Source organism: Brienomyrus brachyistius, chromosome 6, assembly GCF_023856365.1.
Source record: "Brienomyrus brachyistius isolate T26 chromosome 6, BBRACH_0.4, whole genome shotgun sequence".
NCBI lineage: Eukaryota > Metazoa > Chordata > Actinopteri > Osteoglossiformes > Mormyridae > Brienomyrus > Brienomyrus brachyistius.
This window is the reverse complement of record NC_064538.1, coordinates 28,272,407-28,299,817: the sequence shown is the minus strand read 5'-3', so window position 1 is coordinate 28,299,817 and position 27,411 is coordinate 28,272,407. Positions and strand designations below refer to the sequence as shown.

General features: G+C 40.6%; 2 protein-coding genes across 9 annotated transcripts in view; one reads left to right on the top strand and one right to left on the bottom strand.

The window, feature by feature from the left end:
* zgc:56699 (uncharacterized protein LOC405758 homolog) overlaps positions 1-17,428 on the top strand; it is a 236,272-nt gene extending 218,844 nt beyond the window's left edge. The window contains exons 2-9 of one of the 6 annotated variants that reach the window (XM_049016153.1): positions 15,109-15,151; positions 15,478-15,585; positions 16,090-16,196; positions 16,327-16,453; positions 16,591-16,674; positions 16,917-16,977; positions 17,059-17,132; positions 17,240-17,428. In XM_049016153.1, coding sequence (XP_048872110.1) covers positions 15,501-15,585; positions 16,090-16,196; positions 16,327-16,453; positions 16,591-16,674; positions 16,917-16,977; positions 17,059-17,132; positions 17,240-17,241 — 540 coding nt within the window. In that variant the 5' untranslated portion in view covers positions 15,109-15,151; positions 15,478-15,500 and the 3' untranslated portion in view covers positions 17,242-17,428. The other 5 variants (XM_049016154.1, XM_049016156.1, XM_049016152.1 and 2 more) reach the window with 5 other exon arrangements.
* LOC125744377 (5-aminolevulinate synthase, non-specific, mitochondrial-like) lies at positions 864-14,712 on the bottom strand. 3 transcript variants are annotated; one of them, XM_049016122.1, is made up of 11 exons: positions 14,580-14,712; positions 8,002-8,216; positions 7,638-7,829; positions 4,874-5,014; positions 4,336-4,555; positions 3,708-3,892; positions 3,452-3,631; positions 3,075-3,239; positions 2,359-2,627; positions 1,868-2,030; positions 864-1,785 (listed from the first exon to the last, which is right to left on the bottom strand). In XM_049016122.1, exons 2-11 carry the CDS (start codon positions 8,210-8,212, stop codon positions 1,625-1,627), a joined length of 1,887 nt encoding a protein of 628 aa, XP_048872079.1. In that variant the 5' UTR covers positions 8,213-8,216; positions 14,580-14,712; the 3' UTR covers positions 864-1,624. The 3 variants fall into 3 exon arrangements, with proteins under 3 accessions (XP_048872079.1, XP_048872078.1, XP_048872080.1); XM_049016121.1 differs by lacking the exon at positions 14,580-14,712 and adding an exon at positions 10,783-10,902; XM_049016123.1 differs by lacking the exon at positions 14,580-14,712 and adding an exon at positions 10,783-10,902 and having other exon boundaries at positions 7,638-7,814.
* Positions 17,429-27,411: the final 9,983 nt, after the last annotated feature.

Below are 27,411 nucleotides of genomic sequence, written 5' to 3'. Positions count from 1 at the left end.
TTTTCTAAATAATAATTAGCCTGGATGCTAATGCCACATTTCAGGCGGTTTACTAAAATACTGTCATTGACAGTGTCAGAAGCTGTTCTCAGATCTTGAAGAATTAAGACAGCACAAATTTCAAAATCAGCAGCTGAAAGTCATTTTTAAGTCTTTTTAAGACTTCGCTGGGTCTCCCAGTCTTTCACTTCAGTGATCTTCCCTGGGTCTGCCTCCATGCCCTCACCTCTCTCTATGAGGCCCTGGAGCTCCATCTTTCACCACAGGGGGGAACATTTCTGGGCATTGAGGTGCAGGCCAGCTTTGCAGATGGTAGCAAACACCATGCACAAATTATCGATCCCTCTATCACAGTCGGCAGAATGAGCAAACAGATTATACAAGTAGATGACACTCTGGCTGCATGGGACGTGGGTCAGGACTCTCTCCATCAACAATTTGAACATGGAACAAAATTGAAACATGGACAGGGCATTACACAGGCCAAACAGCATTACCCAGAAGTAGCACACACTCTAACCACCAATAAATGCAGTCTTGGGTTGGGCATCTGGGGCCAGTTTGATCTACTAGTAGTCACTTTGAATATCCAACCATGTCGATGCAGTGATGTGATTCAGTGCATCTTCAATCTGGTGCAACAAGTACAAGTCCTTCTGAGTCAAGGCGTTCAGATGCTCGATGTCTACACAAAAATGCCACGACCCTTCTATCTTCTTTACCGTGACTGCTGGTGGAGCTTATGGATCAATGATTCCTGCTGCCGTCATTTCCTGGATTATCTGCTCACTGATTTCATCGCCAACCTGAGATCCCACTTCTAACTTTGTGGGGTTGTTTTTAATAAGGGACATGACAGCTCATTCAAATGTAAGTCCTGACATTTATTTAGCCTATCACTGCCACTGTTAAACAAGCCGCGGCACACACAGGGAAGCCACCAATTAAAAAAGGACTTGCACTTGAGGTCAGATGCTAAAGAAAACACACATAGTCCATAGGAGAACATCTATTGCTAATGTAAATACATGAATACCGGAATTAAATTTGGCATGGCCAAAAACATTTTGAAGGACCCTTTACATCCTGGTTTTCACCTGTTTGACCTGTTACCATCTGGTAGGCGCTACAGGTCCATCGAACCAAGGACAAACAGACTCAGGGACAGTTACATTCCCAGAGCCATAACAGCAGTGACCCTTAACCAGAACTGACCATCTGTTTCTCTGTCTCTCTCTCTCTCTGCCTCACAAATGCAATATTTGCTCTCTGTGCAATATGCATATCATGTACTTTTTATTCAGTAGTATACATTTATAGTACTTTCTACAGTTACGGTGTAAATGATTGAATGTTTGTTTTTCGTTGTATCTGAAAGAGTAGCTGCTCTGCAATTTCATTGTATATGGTATAATGACAATTAAAGACTTTTAATTCTAATTCTAATTCTAAATGACCACGTTAGCACATGCTAAATGACCACGTATGCTAGCGCTGTAGCACAAGGTACGCCAGTAACCTTAATAATTAATCTTAACTGACCAGCACTCGCCATACAAATATATATAGTTGATGTTAATTAGACCTTTGAGTAATCATATTATGAGGTTGTTGAGGTCAATAATCAGGCCATGGCTGAGATGAGGAGCGTGTGTCCACTAAAGTAGGTCTTCTCTTTCTCAGTCATCTCCTCCAGGTGCAGTGGCTGCTGGCAGAGTTTACACGCTGCGGATGAACGTGTCTTCAGTTGGAGGCCAACCTCCTTCCAGGTTTTCACCAGGTTCTCTGTGGGATATAGAAGAGAGTGGGAAAACGTAGCAAGAATCCTACTGACAGCTAAAACTAAAAACATGTGACAACACCTTACCAACAAAAAATTCCATCATCTGAGGAGTGTGGTGGGGGGTAGGGGCAATGCGGAGAAGCTCCTCCCCCCGGGACACTGTTGGATAATTGATTGCTTGGACATAGATATTGTATCGACTCATCATGATGTCACAGATCTCAGTGTTCTTAGGTGCATCTGAAACCTTGAAGTGGTGGAAGAATGATTTAGAAACATCTGAACGGCGTTACAATTAACCAAGTGAATAGTACTTTTGTCTCGCATATCTAGGGTTTATGTTTCAAATTCTGCATCTGCTCTGCTCTACTGTGTGGAGTTTGCAGGTTCTCCCAGTCTCATGCAGGTTTCTTCTTATAATCCAAAGGCATGCAGTATGTGTGCTTATGTACTTGATGGACGGGTAACTAGGCTATATTCCTTCCTTGTGCCCTCCAGCCAGCCTGTGACCCTGCTCAGGATAAGCAGTTGGAACAAGGATGGGTGCAACTAACCAGAGTCCAAAGAATACTCACCCTTACAGGTATAATGTGACTAGGACTCTGGATTACAGGCAGGCCTGCGTCCATGAGCATCTGCCGAAGCAACTTGACGTTACGCTGGTGCCGCAGCCTGAGCTCACGGCCCTCATCGCTCGTCAGGGTCTGTATGGATTCCCGTGCACCAGCCAGTAGCATCGGTGGCAATGAGGTGGTGAAGATGAAGCCTGGGGCGTAGGACCGCACCGTGTCCACCAGCGCACGTGTGCTGGCGATGTAACCACCCACACAGCCAAAGGCTTTCCCTACGTGGACGGCAGAATGGTTTCCATTCATTGCCTGATTCCTGATGTTCATTCACCAGACTAAATGTGATCTCTAAATAAAGCTTCCTTCTAATTCCTATGAATTCCAACATGTCACATTTGTAAAAGTACAACGGCCCACTACATCATTCAATGATAATTTTAAACTTTTTGGCAAGGTTTGGTTTAAACATTGATACAGATCAAATCAGGCCTGACCCCCCCACCCCCCCACCCCGCCCAAACACACATATTACTTCCACAATATTGGTAAGGACATGTCCCTATTGTCTGTATCCAAGTCTATATATTTTCTTTTTAGGTACACTTTACTTAGAAGAGATATTCCCAATGAATAACAAAATAATGAAACAATGAAAGCTCTATCAACTGTTTAAGATAGTGTCCAACAAAAAGGCCCATTGAATTTCTAGGTGAAACCCTTACCAAGTGTCCCAGAAATTACATCCATTTTGTGCATGATCTTATCTCGGTCTCCAATTCCACCTCCTCGCGCTCCGTACAAGCCAACAGCATGAACTTCATCGACGAAAGTGATGGCGCCAAACTCATGGGCAAGATCACACATATCCTCAAGTGGGCACACACTCCCTAAAAGATACACAAGTTGCCACACATCCAAAGGTTGTTACTTAAACTCATATCCAATGGCCTCACATCTGGGTTTCCTAGGTACACTGCAGCAGTGTACTAACTTAATGAAGTTACTTCAGGTAGTACTTCAAACAACAGAAATGGTACCATCTTCTATTGTCTGGGCATTTACAATTGCATTGACCATCAAAGACACCAAGTATACGTACCATCCATTGAATGTACTGTCTCAAAAGCGACAATCTTTGGGGTGGATGGGTTGGATTTCTCCAGAAGCTCACGCAAGTGAGTAACATCATTATGACGGAAGATGAACTTGCATACTCGACTGTTCCTGATTCCCTGGATCATAGAAGCATGATTGCCAGCATCGGAGTAGATCTCACACCCTGGTAGAAAAATTCTTTAGCAAATATATACAAAGACCTTTAGCCTTTAGTTATTAACCTAAATTTGCTGTGGTACCTGGCAGCAATCTCGCTAGAGTGAACAGGGTGGAATCATTAGCCACAAAGCAGGATGAGAAGACCAGTGCTGCATCTTTGCCATGCAGGTCTGCCAAATCGTGTTCAAGTTCCACGTGCAGTTTACTTGTCCCAGAGATATTCCTGGTGCCTCCAGCTCCGGCGCCGTAATTCCGCAAAGCTTCCCTAACGACAAAGGACAGCACGCATGGTCTGAAAGTCTATATGTGTATATACTGTTTTTGCAATCCGAGGCCCTTTTCAGAAGAAAACATTTTAATTAGCATCTAAATTACACACAAACCTGAGGTCACTTTCTGTATAAATGATTACCTCAGTAAAAGAACTGAGAACAGCTGAGGATAAATAAAATTCTGTAGTACTGAAGGTAGTACTACATTTTGGTGATGATTATCTTAATTAGGATAATGACAAGCATGTCCTGAGGGAACTCTGGGGCCTAGTGTGCTATATGTTCTATCCTGTTCCAGCCAAGTTGTGAGTTAACAATGTTACACATGAACTTAATAAATATATCACCATACTTTCTAAGTGAAAGTGAAATCATTTGGATTGATCAAAAATAACACCTTCAGCAGGGGAAACTCAGGGACGGCTTAAGGACATACATGACGGAACGGAGAACCCGGGGGTGTCGGCTCATTCCCAGGTAGTCATTGCTGCACCACACAGACACCTCACGTGGCAGGGAGAGAGAATCCGAATAGTCATACGCCATGGGGAAATGGTCAGCTTTCCTGTTCACAGTCTTAAAGACACGGTACGTGTGATCTTTCTTTTTATCTTCGATTTTCTTCTCAAAGAATTTGTCATAAGAAAAATTAAAAGCTGCAAAAGAGTGAGATGGTTTGGACAAAATATATTATGAGTAACAGTAAAACATGGCATCAACAAACATTTAGCTAATTTAGTTATATGATGTGATTTTACCAAAGTTTTACGGTGCCCGTTAGCTCATTTTCAGCATAAATTTATATGGCATCGATAAACACAGCACTGCATAAATGTTAAAACATCTATATGCAAGAGAAAACTGGCAAATCTTTGTACTAAATCAATAAATAATGAGCAACTAAAGTTGAAGCTTTCAAAATGATTATAATGATTAAAGGATAAAGTCACTGCAATTACGAGCACGACTCTCACTCTTGGGCATGTTGTTCTGCAGTAGGTGAGGCAATCCTTGGGGATGCTGCCTTAGCAATTTTCTTAAAAGACTCTGTTGCACGACTCCATCTTCCTTGGTGATGCAGACCACACTGGGGTTCAGAGGGGATTCAGCCAGTTCTGTAGAACAACAATTACGTCATCCACTGGCTGCTGGTAAGAACCGTGTGGTTCCTCATGTCATGCCCAAAAACAGAGTTTTTCGGCTGACGTTTTCTAGTCATCACTTAAACTAGACCATAATTCAGCCCATTATTTGTTATCCATTCATTGCCTGATGAGTCACACCATTTATTCTTACAAAGAAATCCACTCACTGACCCAATCACTAATTAGACAGGTGGTTAGGTACCTTCTAGCCTTTCTTTAAAAATATTACTTAAACTTCAAATGAAACTGAATTAAATCTGTTTCCAAATTATTTAAATTTAGGTATTTTTAAGGCATGTAAATTTCATTACAATATACACCGACTAGCCATAAACCACGTGCATAATACAATGGAGGTGCCCTTTGTGCTGCCAAAACAGCTCTGATCCATCGAAGCATGACCTCCACAAGACCTCTGGAGGTATTCTGTGGTATCTGGCACCAAGACATTAGCAGCAGATCCTCTCAATCCTGTAAGTTGCAATGTGGGGGCTCCATGGATTGGATTTGTACATCAGATTGAGATCTGAGGTCAAGTTAAAACTCTGAGCTCTTTTTCATGTTCCTCAAACCACTTGAACACTTTTGGCAGCATGGCAGGGCGCAGTATCCTGCTGAAAGAAGTCACTGCCATCGGGGAATACCACTGGCATGAAGGGTGGTACTTGGTCTCCAGCAATGTTTAGGTAGGTGGTACGTGTCAAAGTAACATCCTCATGAATGCCAGGACCCAAGGTTTCCCAGCAGAACATTGCCCAGAGTATCACACTGCCTCCGCTGGCTTGCCTTCTTCCCAAAGTGCATCCTGGTGCCATTTCCACCCCAGGTAAAGGATGCACATGCTCATCCACATGGTCATCCACAGGATGTAATAGAAAATGTGACTTATCAGGACAGGCCACCTTCTTACACCCCATCGTAGGAGTTTTAAACAGTAGACAGGGGTAAGCATGGGCACTATGAGCGGTCTGTGGCTACACAGCCCCATATGCAGAAAGCTCTGATGGACTGTGTGTTCTGACACCTTTTCCATCAGAGCCAGCATTAACCTTTTCAGCAATTTGTGCTACATTAGCTCTTCTGTCGCATTAGACCAGGTAGGCTAGCTTTTGCTCCCCACGTACATCAATGCATAAATACTTTAACAAAGTCACTCAGATCTTTATGCTTGCCTACTTTTCCTGCTTCCAGCACATCAACTTCAAGAACTGACTGTTCACATAACAGGTGCCATTGTAATGAGATAAACAATGTTATTCACTTCACCTATCGGTGGTTTTAATGTTATGGCTGAATGTTATGGTTGTAATTTAGGGTTATTTTGATTACTTACAAACATTTCTTGTAAGTAAACTCGCTTTGGATTCGCTTTCACCAATCAATCAATAATCAGATACAAACTTAAACCAGTTTTATCACAGCTTGTGGACCGCAGGGTAGCTTAAAACTATTATAGTGTGAATATGATCAACTCAGATCAGGGACAAACATAGTTCAGTGTGTCAGAATAACTTGACTCAGAGCCTGCAAGGCAGTTAATCACTGTATAATGTTATGCTCCAGTTTAACCGATCCAGGTGGTTAATCAGAAAGCCACATTATTGCCCCTGACTCTTAGGCTAATGCAGTAATCTGGACTGATCCTGGCAAGACGTTGTGGTAACTTCACTCCTATGACTCTACCAGAGACGGTCATTTCAGAAAAGCAAGAATTACTCAAAGCAATTTACTTGCTAGGCAGTCAAATCACACATCAGTTACAATTCAATACAAAATATAAAGCGGCGACTTGATTACATAAAATAAATATAATAAAGATGCAAAACAATATAGAGTAATTTACAACATAAGATACAGTAAGTATGGGGGAACTCAGATTACAAATCTCTCTTCTTATGGAATCCTTAAATAACACATCAAGTGAAAGAATCCCATTGAGGTTCTTTGAACAACATAGGGGCGCAGCCTTCCAATCAGGCAAGACTTTCCAAAGTTCCGACACATTTAAAGAGTATACTGTTTTAAGACTGATATCGGTCGCTAATCACAATGAGAGCATTCAAATGAGACAGAAAAGCATGGACACCGCTTACAGTGACATAAAACAACGTTTCTCGTGTCTAGTATTCTAGTAGGAAGAGGAAGGGAGGGGAGGCTGGTGGGAACTGGCTTATGAGTTGCTTGTAACTCGGTGGAAATCGTGGTGGGTTTGGTCACATATAGCAGAATGAATTTCTAAATCCCATCTCGTTAAAGCCAGCTTGACAGTTACCCTTGAGGGGAGACATGATGTAGGCCCAATGCAGTTCAAGGTCACAGGTTCCAGAGTCAGTCTTATGCTCTTAAAATTATACTCATTAAATCATCAATATATTTAAAATATTGCAATTATTCATTGGTCAACCATCCAACCATTTCTGCACTACTCTGACTTGGGCAAATATTGCAGAAATATGGGCAATTAAAACTAAAACCGTTGGCCACTGTAGGACAGCAGAAATGCTTTCGCCAATCACACATCTGTATTCCAGCTTTCATGGCTATTTATGAATGATTCAGAGTTCAGGATACAGGGCTATGAGGACAGAATTACCTGTGCGAACAACTTGAATCTCCTGTACATCTTCCTGAAGCTCAATCCTGGCCTTCCTCACCACTCTGTTCTTCTTCTCCTCCATCTCTGCCACCAGAAAAGGGCACTTGGAGGCCGTAGCCTCATCCAGAGGAGTGACAAGCTGCCCAGCAGGCTGCTCTATGGGGTGCTCTGGATCTAGGCATTTTTTTTCTCCATTACAAATTAAAATAGACAAAGTCACACAGGCTTAGCATCGTATTAACCTCAAATCACATAGAATGATTTTTGAGATAAGGGTTATTGAATACAATACTCTTATGGAATGCAAAACTTGATCCAGCTACATGGAAAATTCTGTGTGGCATAACTGGAATCTGCTCACCATAACTGTTGGATGGAGTCTCCTCTTTCTTCTGGAGGCTGATGGTGGAGGAAGTAAAAGCACGAGCAGGAGCCCTGGATGGCAGCTTAATCATCACGGGACACCTCTGAGCATTGACCACCAGGGTCCTCCCTGCCTGCTGGAGCAGGACCTGGGGCATCCAGGACAGGAAGTTGCAGCACCGGATCGCAGTGTCCATCGCTGAATGCATGTATCTAAAAACCATAATGGGGAAATGGTCAGCTGGAGTCCAAGGAGATTCCTCCACCAGTAATGAAAAATGTAGGAAAAAAAACTAATTTTATGGACTCCTTGACGTTCACCCATCAGCAATAACATTATGGCAAGACTAAAAAAAAAAAAAAAAGTAAATAATATCAGAATATAAGAAGCAAAGAATATCAGCCACTTGTTTCCAGTGAAGTGCACATACCCAGCATCCATGAAAAGACACCCACAAAATATGTATCCCCTAAATGGTGGGGGTGCTGCTACACATGAGTGTGTACCTTAAAACTCCCCATTCTTTCCTTATAGAGCACAGAAAACACATCTCTTATAGCAAGGCAAGCCCAGTGCACAGAGCAGACCAAAATGACAAATTGGCCAATGCTCAGCCCCCTTGCCTTTCACTCTCCTTCAGGGCAGTGTCAGCTGCTTGTGACACTACCCTAATTGCAGCAGAACTCCATTCCGTTTCAAAAGCTCTTCAGGGGGCAAGTATGCAAAAGCTACAACAGCTTCGCTTGGATGTATGGAATAGGTTAAAAAAAAGACAATCTGTTCAAGCTAGAGATTTACTGCAAGATTACATCGGTGTCGTGAACATTTGGTCAGAACAATTACAATTTGTAACCACATTGCCAAAACTGAAAGCTCCCCCACCCAAAAAATAATTGAATCTCTAGATACACAAGTTCCAAAAGAAGACAGTCAGCTATCACTATAGTCCTATCTTTTGCTCTGTATGCTGAGCTCACACGATATCCCCATGTTCCCGTGGGTTTCCTCTGGGAATTGGTGCATCCTATTGTAATAAGCTCCGTACTCACCGCACCGTATGTTGGCAGGGACGGATTGTGGGTTGTGTGGGCCCCTGGGCAAAACGTTCGCGAGGGCCCCCCCCCCACCCCACCACCACCACAATTCAAGGGCCCTTGGCAGCCAAACGCCCTCCCTATAGGGTCAGGGGCCCTTGTAGGCAGAGGATCAAAGAATGTAGGCCCTCTAAAATAGACAAACAAAAATACATTGTTGATAAGCGTTGCAAATTGTTTTGGGCTAGGGTCCCCACGGGCCCCCTGCACCCCAAGGGCCCCTGGGCAGTGGCCCCACTGGCCCGGTCCGTAATCCATCCCTGTATGTTGGACTAGCGATTATGGATGTGAGAATAGTTCTTGTTATTGCAAGTTGTTAATTGTGCATAGACATGTATGGTGTTTAGTTCACGCGTTTTTCATCGTAGAAAAAACAGTAATGTTTCAGATCGTTTTAAACAGCGTCGCGTAGTTTTGATCTGAGAAGAAGTCCACAAACTTTTAAAAACGTGCCGGTTAAGTTCGGAAGGCAAGGGCGTAACTTTGGCTGGAACATTGGGGGGGTTGAGGTCTCCACCCATTACGGGAGAAACATGATTATTAGGGGGGGGGGTTGTATTAGCTGCTTTTTATTTATTGGGGGGCTACAACCCCCCCGTAATTTACGCCCATGCGTAATTGGAGTTGCTAAATTGCCCGTAGGAGTGCATGTGTGAGAGCATGGTGTGTGAGTGTGCCCTGCGATGGGCTGGCCCTCCATCCTGGGCCGTTCCCTGCCTCGTGCCTATAGCTTCCGGGATCGGCTCCGGACCCCCCGCGACCCAGTAGGATAAGCGGTTTGGAAAATGGATGGGTGGATGGATGAACATTTCGTTTCAGTGTAACACCAGCCTATAGTACTTGTTACGTGCCGCTGTGAGGTCAGCTGCGCCCACAGCAATTCTCCGCCCCGCCTACCCGTCCAGACCCCGCCCACAACTCGCAGCGGGAACCGTCAATCACTTCAGTTCCCCCAAGTGAAAAGCGGCAAGCAAGATACCTCAGGAGTTCTGCTTATTATTTGCTATTATTGGTTTGTTTTCCTTGGTTAATTTATTGTGTATGACGGTTTTTCGTGTATTGGATTTCTGACTTTTGAGTTTGCCCCTGCCTGTACTTTGGCTTTGGTTTGTTTGCGATTTGGTTTCGATCTCTCGCCCGGTTTTTGGTACCCGTCTTCGCGCAGCCCACGGACTTTGACGCTTTGATCTGTGTGTGTGTGTGTCAGGTACATAGGGTGTGATTGTCATTGTTGTTTTGCGAGCTTATGTTGTATGCTGTTGTTTGGATAGGCGTAGTATTTGTCGTTTTGTTTTTGATTTCTAGGTAAGTTAGATTTAGGTTACTTTCGGAAGCTGGGTTTTGTTTATTGTTTTGGCTATAGTCACTCCTGAGTCGTTTTGCTCCGGGTTTATTAGTTCTGTGTCCGTGGCGTGTAAATAGAAAACAGAAAAGTATAAAAAAACACCCCTTCGTCCACGTGTATTCCCTTGTCCACCGCACCCTGTTATTCCCTTACTCCACATCCCCTTTCCCTTTCACTCTGTTACGCCCCAACCCTAGACTGCTGCTCGCAACATACTCAGTATCAGAAATCACGTGATTCAATAAGAAAGTTACAGATCAAGAACAATTAAACGTCAGCTATGTATATTCTACTGATGAATTAGTATTTTGATATTCTGAAAAAAATATATATAGTTACCAGTCTTCTTGTATGAATTCCAGGCTGAAGCAGGTGATAGACAGCTCCTTTACTGGTCGTTTGCTGAGTACCGGTGCTGAACGCTAAGTAACGGCTCAAACCTCATCGACTGATTTAGAATTTGTAAGCTCCACCTAACCTTTAAGCTCCACCTAAAGCCACTCTCGTATAAGAAGCAAATGTCGACATATTTGTCGGTTTGATCACAATTTATTTGAAGAAACCGTACTTAATAGCCAGAAAAACCAGATCACATATTTTATAATAATAATTTATTTATTTTGTGTCACTGATCTCACCAACACTGAATAAGACCCTTACCCCAAATAGTTCCAGGGACAGACTATCTCTGCTCACTGATCCTTGCGTGTAATATTAAACTAAATTATGGAAATTGAACTAGCATAAAGTAATTTGTTTTTTGAATACAATGAAAATGGTTAATATAATTATTCATGCCTCACAACGCACAATTCCATGAGCAAATGTAAACCTGATTTGTATGCCAGTTTAATCAAAGAAAACGTATTGAAAATGTTTGGTTAGACCATGAGTGGTCTGAACTTTAAAAGGAGGAGAACTTCCCTGACGTGTGTGGAGACGTAACAGCGTGATTATATGCCATCATCTTCCCATTTCATTTCTGTGGGGAAGGGTGTTTTTCTAAATGACAATACTCACATCCAGTGAACACATACAATTGCACAATAGTTTCATGAGCATTACCGGAATGTTAACCATATAGCATAAATTACGCCAACAGTCAATGAATTTTTATTTATCAAAAAAATGACACCATAATTGTTTTTGGAATTCCACTTTCATGATGCCACAGTGCATACAGACCATATTGTTTCATAAGACTCATAAGAATGAGTCACCCATTTCCGACACCCCTTAAATGTATTTTTCATATTAGCATAGTATGTGCAGTGTCAGAAAAAAAAGAGTTCCAATTTGTACCTTTGCTTGTCAGTGGGTCTGTTCTCCAGTGTGAAATCTGCCAATTATACCCTGTAGGTAAATGTACCTTGTAGTCTAATTTAAGATAATGGAATGGAATCTGAGTAACATTCCCAACGTACAAACAACATTAATGTACCCCTAATGGTACAAAAAAGTCAATTTCTGTACATTAAAACGTACAATTACCTCCACCTAAGGGTACAGGTGACAGACCCTTGAGGGTACAGCCCCAGTGACAGGCAAGGGTACAAATTGCTACCCTTTTTCTAACAATGTGTATCAACTTAAAATACTGAGCCCATTAAAGGACTGAAAAATTGCATATACATTAATGGCCAGAAACAAAAGAATGAACATTTTCTGAAACATGACATTCCATAATTTTTTGCAGATAATGAATGTATTTTAAATATTTTGCAAAGTCCACTCAAAGACATGTTACACTGTCAAAAAAGGATACAACCCTGATGCATTTTGTATCCCAAGGTAGGCTACAAGTCAAATTCTGTGCCTTTTAAAAAGTACATGTACCATATTTAAAGGTACATGTACCTACAGCTAAACTACAGCTGGCGGGCCCTTGAGGATACAGCCCCAGTGACAAATGATCGTTCCCTCAAAGTTACAAACTGGGACCTTTCTCTGATAGTGTATGTTTGTTACACAGTAGGTCTATGTTAACTTCACGGCTCTTAGCCGCAAAAGAGATCGGTTGGACTTTAGCATCCTCTGCTGGACAAAAATGCAGTATACGGTTAGTTCTCGCTTTCCGGGCTATCGATTTACGAGTTTATATATTTATGAGAATTTTCTGAAGCAAAAGTAAAAATTAAATTTTTCATAATTAACAAAACTTAGTCCGCGTTGTCCAAAAAATGCCGTCCATGGCCTAACAAAGTTTCGGATAACTTTGCTTCGTGAAAGATTTGACGGTGCATGCCCAGTTTGTACCCTGCATGTCTGTGCATGCGCACCATTACACTTTACGGCACAGCTTACGGTAGTGCCCGATTTGTACCACTTCGTTTAATGACCCATTCTGATGCCGTTAATTTTACGTATGTTTCTGAGCGATCTCCCCCAGCTCAGAATGGGATACATGAAAAAACACCAAATATGCTGAAATTAAAGTGATCATAATTGTTAATATTACAATTTTTGCAAAGACGTTGTTTTGTATTTTCCATTTTTTTTAAAGATGTGCGTATATTTTTGATTAAATGTTAATTCTAATAATACGTTTGTGTTTCCTTTATAACAAAATTTGGCTGGACCCAAAGTCATCGTTTTTATATCATTTCTATGGGGAAAATACCTCCCTCTTTACGAGTTCTCGACTAACGAGCGATAATTTGGGACGAATTAGCTCGTAAAGTCGAGAAGTAGCTGTCTATAATTCGCTTGTAACATTGTAAATCTTTTCCTGTTCGGTTTGCTTATATATTACCTGAATACAGTTCATAATTACGTATTTTGCATGCTCTCCTGGTACCATGTGTTTTCCACGGGACACCGCATTTTCAATTAAATATGGGTTTATATGATTTGCAAATTATTGCATTCTGTTATTTACATTTTACACAGCGTCCCAATTTTTTTGGAAACAGACTTGTATTTATCTGAGTCGTAACATTACATGTGCGCAGAAATTAAAACAATTTCATATGACAACATCTGAAAAATAAAAATAACACAACAAAAACTAACTTAATTACTACAAAAAATCACTGATATTTTGTTGGATGGCTAGTTTAATACCGATTAGGCCCTCGGGGGCATCCATGTATTTGTTACATTTCACATTCATTCCATTTAATTAATTAATTCGTTTTAAAAAGATCTGATACTGATTAGGTGGGGTAGCGGTGGAGGTGGAGTACATGGGTGGATCGACAAGGCGAGATCGATCTGTGTACGTTTCCAATGTAACCAATTTGATGATCCCTCCCGTTGAAATTGATGGGTGCAGATCATTTTAACGGTTGCTGCTATCATTTAAATATTAATTTAAACAATCATGTAAATTGTACTTAAACGATTACTTAAATAACTATTTAATGACAATTCAAAAACTTATAAATTAAATGATTTAAATGACATTCATTCATTGAAACACATAACACCCTCTATATGCGCCTGCATTAAATATAATTTATTCAGCAGCTCAAATGATCTTCATAGGGATGGATGATACGACTGATTTTCTAAGCGATCCTATTGATCTTTTGTGTCCTTAAATGTAATTATATTACGGCGCTGCTTCGTTCCTGTTTTTTTTTTTTTTTTGGAGTAAAATAACGAAGCTGCTCCAGTGGAGTCACGTGTTTCCTGTCGCCAGACCCTTTGGATCCTAAGAACTTTTAGGTCCTGGCAGTCAGGGGTGGAGGAGCTGTCTCACGAGGTTCACCGTTACGGGTAAGATCCGGTTCGTGGTATGTTGTTGCTGATTTTACTTGATCGTTATTAAACGGGGCACTCGGTGAAATATATAGGCCTCGATCGGGTCCCCCTTGGTAAATTTTGCAGTGGGCCCCCTGCCGTAACGGGCCCTGGAGCGGTTATATTTAAAAACCATATAATGGAATATTAAAATCGATTCTCAAAAATGATAGATTAACATCGATTGAATTTCAGTATCGATCAGCGTATCCTTACTTGATACAGGAAGGTACAAATAAGTTATAAAACTTTTAATTGCAAAATAAATATTAGATAATACCAAAAGTTACGACCCATGGGTTGAGAATCGTTGATTTGCAGAAATTTGTTTTTCATAGCGATAAATGGTTCAGTGCCGCCATCATTAAACATTTGTGCAATAAATGGCAAACCTGTAACTTGGTAGGACTATCCTTTAAATTTTCTCAAAGCTTTATGACTGGGGGAAAGACAATAATATGCAGTAGTCTTTGCGGACAGATAATATAAAATATATTCATCCCAGGGGAAGTTTCTTGACTAAAATATGAACCGAGACGAGTAACGGTATTGTTTGCCGGGGGCTGTCCAATGGCGCCTGCATCAAATGTAGACATTTTGATTGGGTGGCCCTCATAGGCCAGTTTTATTTATGGGCGTGACCACGCAGCACCGTGTTTCTTCTGTGGTTCCGCTTGTTTTTGGTTTATGAGCCAAAATCGGGTTTATTAATAGAATTGCTTTGTTACGCTAATGATTAAACATGTTGGTTTGGTTATTCAATATGATGTATGTCTGGAATTTCAAGCAATGTTAGTTATACTACTGCATTGATTTACTATAAAAAAAATTAATCAACACTCTTCTGACCAATCAGATTCAAGAATTCATCATCTCCCTGGTATAAGAGTTTTTAAACTTATTCCGTCGGTCATTATTTACTCATCAAGGGCGCATGCGCAGGACGCTTTTACGACTCTACCAGGTGATGTATTTTTAAAGCTAGTTAATGGATCTGGAGAGAACAGCTAAATAGAACAGTTTGGGATTAAAACGTATGTATTGTGCTTATTCAGTTAATTGAGGCCATTGGTATTTGCAATACGTAACTATAGATGTGTTGTTTACGTACACTGTATTGGAAAAGGAACATTTAAAACCGGCTTGACCGATCAGATGTTGGACGAAGGCAATTATTCTTGATGTCTGTCATTTGAATGTCTGAATGTTTGAACTCTTTAGACAGTCAGCTAAATACTGATATATGTTGGCTAAACTGTGACTGAGGGGTCGATTCTTTGCATTATGCAGACCGCTTCCAGCTTCCAGCAAAGATGGCCACCTTTCGCCTGGGCTCCAGCTGCTCCTCACGTGGAATTGCCAGCGTCCCTGAGCAGCACTACGACGTGCTGGAGCACGGTAGGTTACCGTTAGCCCAAGAATTGCACGCATATGCAGAGATGTGACTAAGGTTAAAGTTTAGTTCCTGCTTTGCACCAGTTGTTTTTCCGCTATAAACCTTGCACTAATTCTTTACATGTTGCCAACAAAGTATATCGTCTTTGGTCACTATGGCAAAGGGGATTTACCCAGATACACAACTGCGTGGTAAAAATAGTATGTGCTATGGCATCGTGTAACCTATGCCTGTTGTGTCACTCGTGTAATTTTTTTTTATCTAAAAAAAATAAGGTCCCAGGTGACTACCTGATGGGGGGGAAATGTTTCAAAAGACAAGCTGTGAAAGTAGTATAATTTGTAATGAAAGTCTGAATATTTAAATTGTAGCATCATTGTAAACTGTGCATGTGTGCAAATACACACATCAACCTGTTTAGAACCTGGAGTACATCTTTACCAAAAGCTTCTATAAGAGAATTTTTTTCATGCCTATTTTTCTGCATTCTCTTCCCCATCACACAGGTGAGGAAGATGCTGCAGACCCAAACAAGTTGCTTCAGTGTCCATATGATAAGAACCACCAGATCCGTGCCAGTCGCTTTCCCTATCACATCATCAAATGTCGTAAGGTTAGTCCTGTATTATCCATTTGGGTTTTTCTTCAAGAAACAATTTTAACAGATGGATGTAAGCAGTCTTCTAGAAATTGAGGTTTTTATGCTCAGAAATCTTTAATGCTTCCTGCTGGTTTCCTTGCAGAACCACCCCAAGCTGGCTAGTGAGCTGAAAACATGTCCCTTCAATGCAAAGCACCTAATAGCCCCCCATGAGTTTTCGCACCATATTGCCAACTGTGTGAACAAGCAGGCAGTCAGTGCTGATAACTGTAAGGCTACGTTTGATATTTTAAATCCAAGCTTGTTTAATTGTAAGGGGGGGGGGGGTGAATCACAGACTAATATTATTGGATTTTCATGTCTACCTTTCGTAGTGCAAACACTTGCTGCTTGTGTGTCCATTTAGCTGGCAGTGCTGATATGCAGCGAAAGTGGCACGTGCCTGTCAGCACGTGGACAAACCCTGACAGTGGGGAAGACTGGGAGAAAGGTGAGTCAAGCTGGGGCGCTGGCCTTAACCTCAGTGACCACATGCTGCCTACAAAATGCTCCCTACATAGTTAAAGGAACACTTTGCTTAATGACTGTGATGATTAGGAATTCCAAGTGTACAGTTACCGAAATGGTGTAGATGTACACACGTCCTGCTTGGGTTAGGGGTCTGAGATGGTCCAGGAACAGACTGAAAGTGCTCTTTTTTTTGTGCATGGTAATATGCTTTTGCGTTCTCAGAAAGTGAAGAGATGCCAGAAACCCCTTTTGTCTGGGGGGTGTCAAACTGTCAACCTGACAGGTTAGTTACCCGGGGGAGCGCACTTCACTGGGTTATATGGCAAGTTATGTACTTCATAAATAATTGATTCTTTCTCCATAGTAAGAGGCCACTTCCTGCTCCATCAGACAAGCCAGTGGGCCTCCGTGCTCCAAGGACTTTGCCGTGGCAGATGTGTAAGTATTTGACTTGAGCACACTGAATTCTCTAAACTTTCTGTAAAATCTTTGCAAAATGCTTAAACTTATTTATTATTTTATTTTTTTTCCTCTCACTTCCTTAGAGGCAGTTTTGTGGGCCCGCTGTTCTACTCATCTCTGAGGAGAAGCAAAGTGATTCTTTTAATTTTCTTTTAAGGTTTTGCTTTTTAAGCCTTTGCTTTTCAATAATAACAATGCTTTTAATTTCCCCCCCCCCCCACTTAAGCACACGTTTTGAATTTCATCGACACGCATTAAAGTTTCTATAGTAATCTTGTCTCTGGTTCTTCTTACTACATGAAATCATCCACTGTTACTGGGAAGGTTTCTAATGCTTTCCAGTGTGAATAGCAGCTGGAATTTGATGGGTAGGATTAGGAAAACTGTGACTATTACTTTGGTGGCAAGTATTGGATGTAAATAAGATGTTTCATTATCTTTATAAAAGCTTACAAACCTGAATAGGCATTTTCATTTGGTTTCAGCCTCACCTTTGAGCTCCAGAACCTAGGGCTGAACACTATCTCTATAATTGAATCTTTGATATTCTTGAAAGATGCTCATATGTGGTAAATGGCAACAACTTCACCTCTACCCTAACTGTAAATTGGAGCCCCTCATGGATGTGTTTTGGGTCCACTTTTATTCCTTATTCGCACATGACTGTCGTCAAATTCCATCATTACCGGTGCTAATCAGCACCGGTAATGAGGCTGCCTACGGCGATGAGGTTAACTCCTGACGTCATGGTGCTAGGAGAACAGCTTCTCCCAAAACATCAGCAAGACTATGGAGATGATTGGATTTCTGCTCAAAACAGGTACATGAACCCCAGTGTATTAATGATGGAGAGGGTTGGCTGCTTCGGTTTCCTGAGCGATCAGCATTTCTGCAGACCTGTTCTGGGGTCTGTATCCTTAAGTTAGAGTTCTTGCTCAGCTGGATAACTTGACAGATTTAAGGTGCTCCTGCTGAAATGGACTTGATCTTGGTTAACTTGCATTTAGCACAGACGACCTTAAATCTGGCTTTGTGATCGTTGTGTGCTCTGGTGTGTCAACAATGACAATCACTAAATTCTAATTCGTCAGTCTATTGGTACGGTCAATTTTCATATTTCCATTTTCACTATGTTATTCATGCTGTTTATTTTATTCTCTTTATATATCTATCACTTACTATAGGGGGCTCAGGGAAATAAATGTCATTGTCTTCATGTACTGCTGTTTGACATACTGTTGCATATTTGATAAATAAACTTTGACTTGACTTAACCTCCAAGGTTAGCTGCTGCTGCGCTGATTCTCATTGTTCCCATCACTCCTGGACTCTGTTCTTAATTTTTTATAAGTTTATTTCATTCTATTTTGCACAAGTATACCTTTTGCACATTTGCACTCCCATTTAGTTACCTTCTTACATCTTTTATCCTTCTTTATGCTTGTATTTTTTTTATTTTATTTTTATTTTCACGCGCTTTTGCATAGTGAAATTTATGCTGTGGTGTAATATTTTTCCTCAGGATGAATAAAGATTTATTTTATTGTCAGATTCTGTGTGTCCCAGATAATGTGTGGTGCATTGGAGACAGGGCTATGTGAATGTGAATTTGACACTTGGGACAATTGCCTGTGACGTCTTGCTGGAGTTCTGGTCCAGAGGTGTGTGTAGAGGGGTTTGGGTTTATGACGACATACTGGTGCAATTTTGGAGCTTAAAGGCATTTACTTTTAGATACATACAATTTTGTGATGATCCATGATTAGATTCGACTTTAGATAAAAAAATTTCCCAATATTTTGATAATAAACATATCCATCTGGAACTTCATACATTATACTACCAGTATTCATTAATTCTGAATTTAAAATACAGCCTATGTGTGAGTTATTCAGTCGGTGTTTGGTGTGAACCACTATGCTACACATTGACAGATATTATCACTATCAGGTAACTTACAGATTCCAAATTCTTACAGATTGCAAATTCCCGCATCCAGACAGCACATCATATTCAAGGTCAGATCATGAGGTCCCATCGGTTTTCTAGGGTAGTGGTTTCCATTAATCATTTGTATGTTACAATTTGTGGTTAACATGGGATTGTTACTATTGTTTGATATCGATGTTTTAGCAAATATATGAATTCATTCCACTCTGGTTTCCCCCCACAGTCCAAAAACATGCTGAGGCTAATTCGACTTGCTAAATTGCCCGTAGGTGTGCGTGTGTGAGTGAATGGGGTGTGAGTGTGCCCTGTGATGGGCTGGCCCCCCCATGAATGTGTAAATACATAGATTCACACATTAGCATAGTAGCCTGTTTGTCTAATGTCTTGTTCATATATGCATTATATTTGATGTGTCTTTACAAAATAGAGACACAGAGGCAAGAGAAGGCTTCCGATACAGCACTACAGTACTTGATCAATCAAAGGAGCTTCACACGCCATCAGCTTCAAGATTTCTTCCTGGACTCCTGGATATTTTTCTCTGTCCTCTTTCGTCCCTGAGGCTGTTTCTCAAGGTGAGGTTTGTCTCCTTACCATATAACTCCTCGGAATTGCCCTGCTTCCTGGCTTGGGAGCCCCAGACCCTCCCCCAGATGTCACCATATCAGGCTCATACTCCACCCATCGCTAAAGATTGTTAGCCTCTAATAACGCATCTTGGTTGTTTATTACATGATGCACAGTACTACATTTTCTACTACATTTTCATCATTAAAAAGTGCAACTCCTGCATTTTGTAATAACTACAGCAATATGTAATAATTTATAAGAAAATGTTGGAAAATTTATTACATATTGCATTCTATTACAAAATACGACATACTGTTACAAAATGAGAGTGGTATTACACACTGAAGTGAAAATTTGTTACATTTTGTCAAGTTATTACATAATGCTATGTTCTTAAATGACACATTGTTACAAGGCCTCCTGTCCTCAGCCACATATCATTCTCACATTCTTGCTTCAGACAATCATCTATTCTTATCTGTAATTCTTGCAGTCAATTTAATACACATGCATAATTATAACTGTTGATTACAATATTCTTATTATAGGATGAATTAACAAGATTAAATCTGATTAAGGTCTTAATTTGTACCTTTAAAAATCACTTCCACCTCTTTGGTTGCTCTAATTCTCTGCAGAGAATAATGGTCAGGCGTTAAAATTGAAACCGTCTGTACTCAGTGTTGCCAGGTCAAGGAAAAATCAATATTTTGTATGCTGATCACATTCAGATGCTCAACATTTTAAAACCACACTTAAACACAATCACGTAGATGGAAGAAATCTCTTTTCCCTAGGCTGCCAACTTTAGTCAGCTGGGTGGAGTGAGACACATCTGCACACTCATGGACATGTATGTAATAGTTTTATTACCTTGTAAATAGTCTGTAGGGTCTGCAAACTACCCTAACGCTTCTGATGTAGCTAATTTTGGGTTTATAGTGGAATAAAATAGATTTTCCGTAAATGACTGTCGGTGACTAGCGATTCAGTATTACTCAGGATTAGGAACCGCGTGCATTCATTATAATTGATTCCATTTTTACAGTCCGCTGCCGCGGAATATTATTAAAGCAGCCCAAAAACCCGCAACCTCCTAATATTACCTCGCAACTGTATCGGACCTGGTAACCCTCTCTGTACGACAGGCTGTACGTCTGACCTAATTGCAATTCTTTTACTGACTGACAGGTGGCAGTATTGACAAATAAGTCAGGTGTTCAGTCTATGTAAGACCAGCACTTGCAGTGGGTAGCGCAGTTGCATCACATTTCCAGCGGGGGGTGGGTTTGGTTCCAGGATGTGTGTGCAGTTTGCATATTCTCCTCTATCTTTTGCGGGTTTCCTTCTGGTACTTATGAGAGTTGAAATCAACATTCTTACATACATAAAGTGCTAAAACAAATTTGACAGATGTAACTAAGTAAAAGGAAAAAAGTCCACAAAAAGGGAAAAAGGGATCTGTGCTTGAGGCAGCAACTGAAAGTAACTGGCTCATTGCCTCTCATGGCCCCACCTTCTTTTAAATCCCACCATGGCAGAGTTACCAGCAATTAAAGAAACATAAGGCAGTCTTCTCAAACTATACAAGCAATAATAACCTACAAAGGTACAGAGGACACCTAATTAAGCATGTAAAAATAAGGAGAAAGAATGACACAAAACCTTGCAACCATGACATAAATGCTATCCTAATTATCAATAATGTACCCACAAAGCCAAAAGTTGTGTTTAGTACCATGGGTGGTGTTATGTCAGACATAGTGTGCCATTGGCTGGTTTATAACACTGTCTGTAGTCACTGCTGTTAGGTTTTTAATTTCCTCGAGACTGAAAGTGAGTTAGACTACTGGTTACAAAGATCCATCATCACTAAGGTTCATGGTAATTCATGGAGCCGGATTTACACCAAAACAATCTGCAGACACTATAAATGCAAGTGTTCATCTATAATGCCATGTACAATAAAATGTTCAATAAAATGTGTTTATTGTAAAACTTCAGCCTTTATAAGCTGGCATTAGATAAACATTCTACTAAACTATAGTTTCAGGATTCAAACCTGGATTTGGACCATCAGAGCAGCTTAGAGGACGTAGCTGACTGAACATTCTCTGAACAAACACAGCTAGGCAAGCACCAGGGCTAGAGCATGCAGGTAAGTGCTTGGACAGAGGCTCGATGACTGGCTGCTTTGGGGTGCATGGAAGAACTGTTCCACTCTGCCCTCTGCTGGTCAGTTGGCTTGAGGCATGACAATCATAATAACTATGACCATTAACCTGGGCCTTTGCTAGTTAGTATACAGGAGCAAGAGCTGGATAGATTATGACAAAACAAGTAAGCTGTTACTCTTTCCATAGTAGTAATATTCTATGTTGTCTATGAAGTAACACTTCACTGTAGGCCATGATTTTAGTCATTTATAAATACATTAATCACAAAAAATAATACATTCATAAAGTGTTAAACATGACTATAGGTACTGTATTTATGAAAAGGCATGACACTTTATAGCCATGTGTATTATGCATTATGAATGGTTTATGAAGTTCTCACCTATAATGTACTATAGATACCTTATAAACACTATAACATGATATGTTTATAAACATTTATAATCATGTTTATGCTATATGAATGCATTATAATGTATTATGAATGTGTTTGTAAATTACTAAAAGCATGGCCTTAAAGTGTTACCGATGTATTGCTTCTTACAACTTGTTTATTTTATTAAATAGCAGTTGGGTCTGTTAAATTGTACAGCACTTTGGATTAACTATTGCTATGTTTAAATGTGCTATATAAATAAACTTGACTTGATTTAAATGAAATCCTGGGGAGAAGTATATCTGTGACTGTATTTAGATTTGGTAACCAAATTTGCAATAGCCTCCTTTTTATCTTGTGAGTGAGTCCAGTGAACAGTTATTCTGTGGTAAATTGCATGAATAAAAGGAACAGAATTGAAACAGAACAATGAGGAAGTCAACAGGCCATGTTTGCTGAATATTTCCTCAAAGTCACATCGCAGTGGCCCCCAAACAGCAGCTCTTGTTAGTATCTTGGTTTTTGCTCTGAGAGAATCTTTCTTCTCCAATCAGGAAAACCTAAAGAGAACTAAAAAATGTTTTATGATTCAGTACTTCCAAAGCCCACGCATGCAAAAAATCCCTTATGATTCCAGAAAAAAAGAGAATGAGATTCCTCTCTCTGGTTTTACGTCACATTGGCAACTGGAACCATCATGAATTTGTACAGATGATTATTGTTTAAATCAAGGGTTCCTCTGTGTATCTGTGCCCCGAAGCTGGTCCAGAGTCCTCCTGTATTCAATAGCACTGTTGTCCCAGACGATTCTTGTCAGGAAGGAACATACAACAGCGGGTTCCTCTTCCCTCTCTGACACTTTCTGTTTCACACAGTCTTTGAAGATGACAACATTTTAGGTCCAGGTTTATAAAAGACCAAAGCAGATTAACCTTCTGAGGAATACTATTCCCACTTTCAACAAATGCATTTTTATATCACACAATCTAAGAAATGACCAAATACAGTAAGCCGAATCTGCCAGTATTAGGGAAATATGTTGGAGACAGATATTATTAATCATTAAAATTATTTTGTTTTAGCATATGCTTTATACTACAACTTCACTGCTTATACTACATTTTTATTAAATGTAAAGCAATTAATGTTAAACGTCCTACTCCAGCAGGAAGCAGTAGGATCCTCTGCAATTGTTTGGTGACGAGCCCTATGCTCTTTAGCTCATGTGCCATCAGCTGATATGGATATAGTGTCTGACATATAAAACCCGTCACTCAGCAGAGAATGCCTGTCGCTGTTTCTTTCATGTTCCACGGTCCATGTGGATCGGGCTTCCGAGGCATCCCAGCATCCTTTGCCTGAAGTTCACCATGGGGCCTGCAGCTACGGAGTCATTTAACACCCATGCTAAATATTAGTGGGGGGGGGGCTTGTTTGAAAATAGCAGAGCACTCTCTGTCCCAAAAGGTATGCACACAATGGAGGACACAATGCCATGGCAGAAGACTTGGTGTGCTGTAGGAAAGGTGCCCCTCACTACAGGCCAGCCTCTGCATTCCGATTTTTCAATGGTGCTACGCAATATGTTTGGCTTTAGAATATGTGTGGATATAGCAGTATCTCCATTTTACTCGCTTAACTCTATTGATCGCATCTCAGATTTAATATAATGCGAATCAAAATTAGGTACATGGTTGGGCTGTGAATTCGTGGATTTGTCCTGGATCGTTTTTTTTGTCCCTGCTTCCCTGAGAACATAGCTCAGCTTTGACCCAGATTCAAGGCTTCACCGCAAGCAGAACCCAATCTTTGCGTGTGTTTTATTGGTTGAATTCCCATGTTCTTGCTACTGCGGGTTTTGCAGTATACAGCACTTTTTGCCCTGGAGTTGGCTAGGTAATCAGCTGTTACTCTTTTCAGAAAGTATGGAGTCAGTGGAATGATCATGCTGGTAATATCACATCTATATATCTTCAGTGCCACATCTTGACTGAGATATTATTTTTCTAGGGACCAATTCTGGATATTCTGCCAATGTGTGAATCCAGTTGCACCCCTGACATTACTGATGCAGAGCTTTATAATTGATGGGTCAGAATTGCTTCCTTCAAGATGAGTGTCCTACTGCCCCTCAGGCCCTTCCCAGAAGTGTGTGAGATATTTTATCAGCATGTTTAATGATAATAAATACTTTATTGATCCCATGGGCAAATTCTCTCTATGCATCCCTCAACTTGCTCTCAGTAGGTGAGAGTAAGCTGGCTGCGATGTTTGTGAGTGTGGAATCATTTGCAAAAGTGAGCAGAAGAGAAAAAGAAATGCACATACAAAAAATTGCTTTGTTTCTTATACAAAAAAAATGTTTTATATTAAAACTGCAAGAACTGAACATATGCAATGGATTTCTATGGATTTGTAAAACAAGTTGTACTTCCACTGCAAACTTTGTACAAGAGAGGTAGGACACCCAGCTATGATGCAACTGGCTACCATGTACTAGCAGGTGGTCATATAGAGGTAAAAACACGGATTACTTCTCTCTGCCAGGCTGGTCATTCTAACAGCTTTGAAACAATGCATCACCAGACAGTAGCCAGTTTCAGTGGCGCATAGCTGCTGACTTAAAGTCAAGTCAATGTATGGGGTTTTCTGTGCTTTACATACAGTATATATATATATATATATATATATATATATATATATATATATATATATATATGTAACGATTCGCGGTGGACGGATAAGGCGAACGGGCAGGCGGGCAGGAAAGACCAGGCAGGAAGGCGGAATACGGGACAAAACGGTGATTTAATGAAGGGTAAGGGCAGGACGGAACACTGGCATCGACAAACATCAATGACGGACATGGAGCCAAGGCAAGACACGGACTGAAATACACAAGACTGGGCTAACATAATCAGACACAGCTGGGTACGATCAGGGAAGCACACGTGGATAATCAGGGGGGCGTGGCACACACGAGGATCATACAAGCCGGGTATGACATATATATATATATATATATACACACACACACACACACTGTAGCATACTGATGCTACAGTCTATATATATGTTATTATACATTAATAACAGACATTGTATGTTTATGTGATTTTAATGTTTGTTATCATATGATGTTTATTTTTAATGCATACTGCAGCTGTTAAGGTATGTTAGGATGTTAAGGTACACTTACATGCTGCTTATGAATGTTCTATGAATGCATTATAAAGGACTTTGTAACCAAAAAGGACTTTATAACCAAAGTCATTAAAAGTCTATAACTGCTCCTAAACTTTTGATAGCCATAGAAATTATGTTTACATAGTGCACTTCGAACAGGTGCGATATCTTTTTTAACTTTTTAAAAGCCAAACATAAATATAGACTGCAATAAGCCACGCAAAGCGGTACAGTGAATTATTATTTTTGTGCTCAGATCCAGCGATGTTTAGACAGTTGACCTTGGCTAATGTGTAGCTATTGATCACTTACCTGCATACCCTTGTCACTGTTACTGTAAATGACACTTGCAGAAGCAGAAACACTTGTACAGAAAAGTGTCAGGAATGCAGGACTCAGTCGGCATTGCCCTGTTTCCTGGGCTTAGGCCAAACCCTCTGTTATTTCTAGAGCAGTCCGTCAACACTTGGCAAATGCTGACCCAAAAGACATAGTGGTGCTTACCTCCCCACGGTATTGGGCAATTTCCTCTCTGTTCACCAGCCAAGCCAAGCTATCCCTGGGTTGTCCGGCTCCCCCTATGATCTTAATATAACTTCCATAATGATATTTCATTAGTGTCAACTTTCTCATTGACCTCCGCAGACGACAGTTTTCCCCCTTAGAAAGTTTTAACTTTTCCTCTATTGATCTGAATATTTATTTGCTTAATGCATCCATTCTGTTGTCTTTGCGTCGTCATGGATCAATCTGTACACAGTATCTTTTTCTTTAATTAATCATTGCTTTAAGGTATCAAAGCCAACGTAAGGGTTTGTGGTGTCCGACTGCTTTGTGAAGGGCATAAACTAATGTCACCCACCATGATGTGCATGATAACATTAAGATATTAATATGTAAGGGGCACTATAAAAGAAATTTTGAATCACAGCTGTACGGTGTCGACCTAAACCCACAATTTCGGTACAACTTTCACTGGACACACTTCAACCTCCCAGCACTGATTACAGCAGCTGCTGCTCCATGACACCCTCTAGTCACTCTGCCCCAGCTTGCACCAAGCTGGACACTTCAGCTCATTAGAACACCAGTAAATGTCATGTTCTTCGCCTCCAAAATTATTCATTTCACGCCCCCACTGGCCCCCATGCACTCGATTTCAGTTGGATCTGTATCTGGTGCTAGCAAGCTGAGCCGTCATGGGACCCACACCGTTCTACCTCCTGAGGTTCATCAAAGTTTATGCCTTTCTATACTGCCTGCTTAGTCGTTTAATGTTAGAATTGACGTTATCTCATCAATAATACTTCATATAGTGCCTCTTTATGCTTATGTTGCATAAAAGCCAATTAATGATTTTGAATGTAAATAGAGTGAAACTGCATTCTTGTTCCCACTATTTAATATTAATGCACTCATAAAAGCTGTATAGTTAGACATTTGCACAAGACCTCCTGACATGTAGACATATATGTGTGTGCGTGTGTGTGGGGTTAGGGTTATATTACTTTGTGGGGTCCATTTTTCGGGTCTCCACAAAGATCTGTGAATGTAATCAAAAAAATAAATATGTCAAAAATCTCATATTTAGTTTGGTCACATATGGGTAAGGTTAGGGCTGGGTAGGGGTTAAGGTCGTTATGTTGGGATTAGAGCTTTCACCACAGAAATCAATGGAGAGTCCCCACTAAGATATAATTACAAACCTGTGTGTGTCTGTGTATGTGTGTGTGTGTGTGTGTGAGAGAGAGAGAGAGAGAGAGAGAGAGAGAGTGTGTGTTTAGATGTGCATTCAAAAATAAAACTTGGTGAAACTTCATCCTTGCTCTGGATAAGATGCCTGTTTTGCTGATAATTTTGCCATCATACTTGTGCCTCAGTATCCCCCCCTTCCATGCCAGTGTGCCCTGCTGTGTCTGATCAGTGATGCCTAACCTTCATCAGGACAAGAACATTACTTCAGGTTAATGACACGACCCATTTGCCTGAATGCTTT

Excerpts from the sequence above, each read along its gene's own strand:
- LOC125744377 (XM_049016122.1), bottom strand. The coding sequence starts at position 8,212 with ATGCATTCAGCGATGGACACTGCGATCCGGTGCTGCAACTTCCTGTCC. Across the intron at positions 3,632-3,707 it reads TCTAGCGAGATTGCTGCCAG|GGTGTGAGATCTACTCCGAT; the intron begins GTACCACAGCAA and ends TTTTTCTACCAG. Across the intron at positions 2,031-2,358 it reads GTCACATTATACCTGTAAGG|GTTTCAGATGCACCTAAGAA; the intron begins GTGAGTATTCTT and ends CACCACTTCAAG.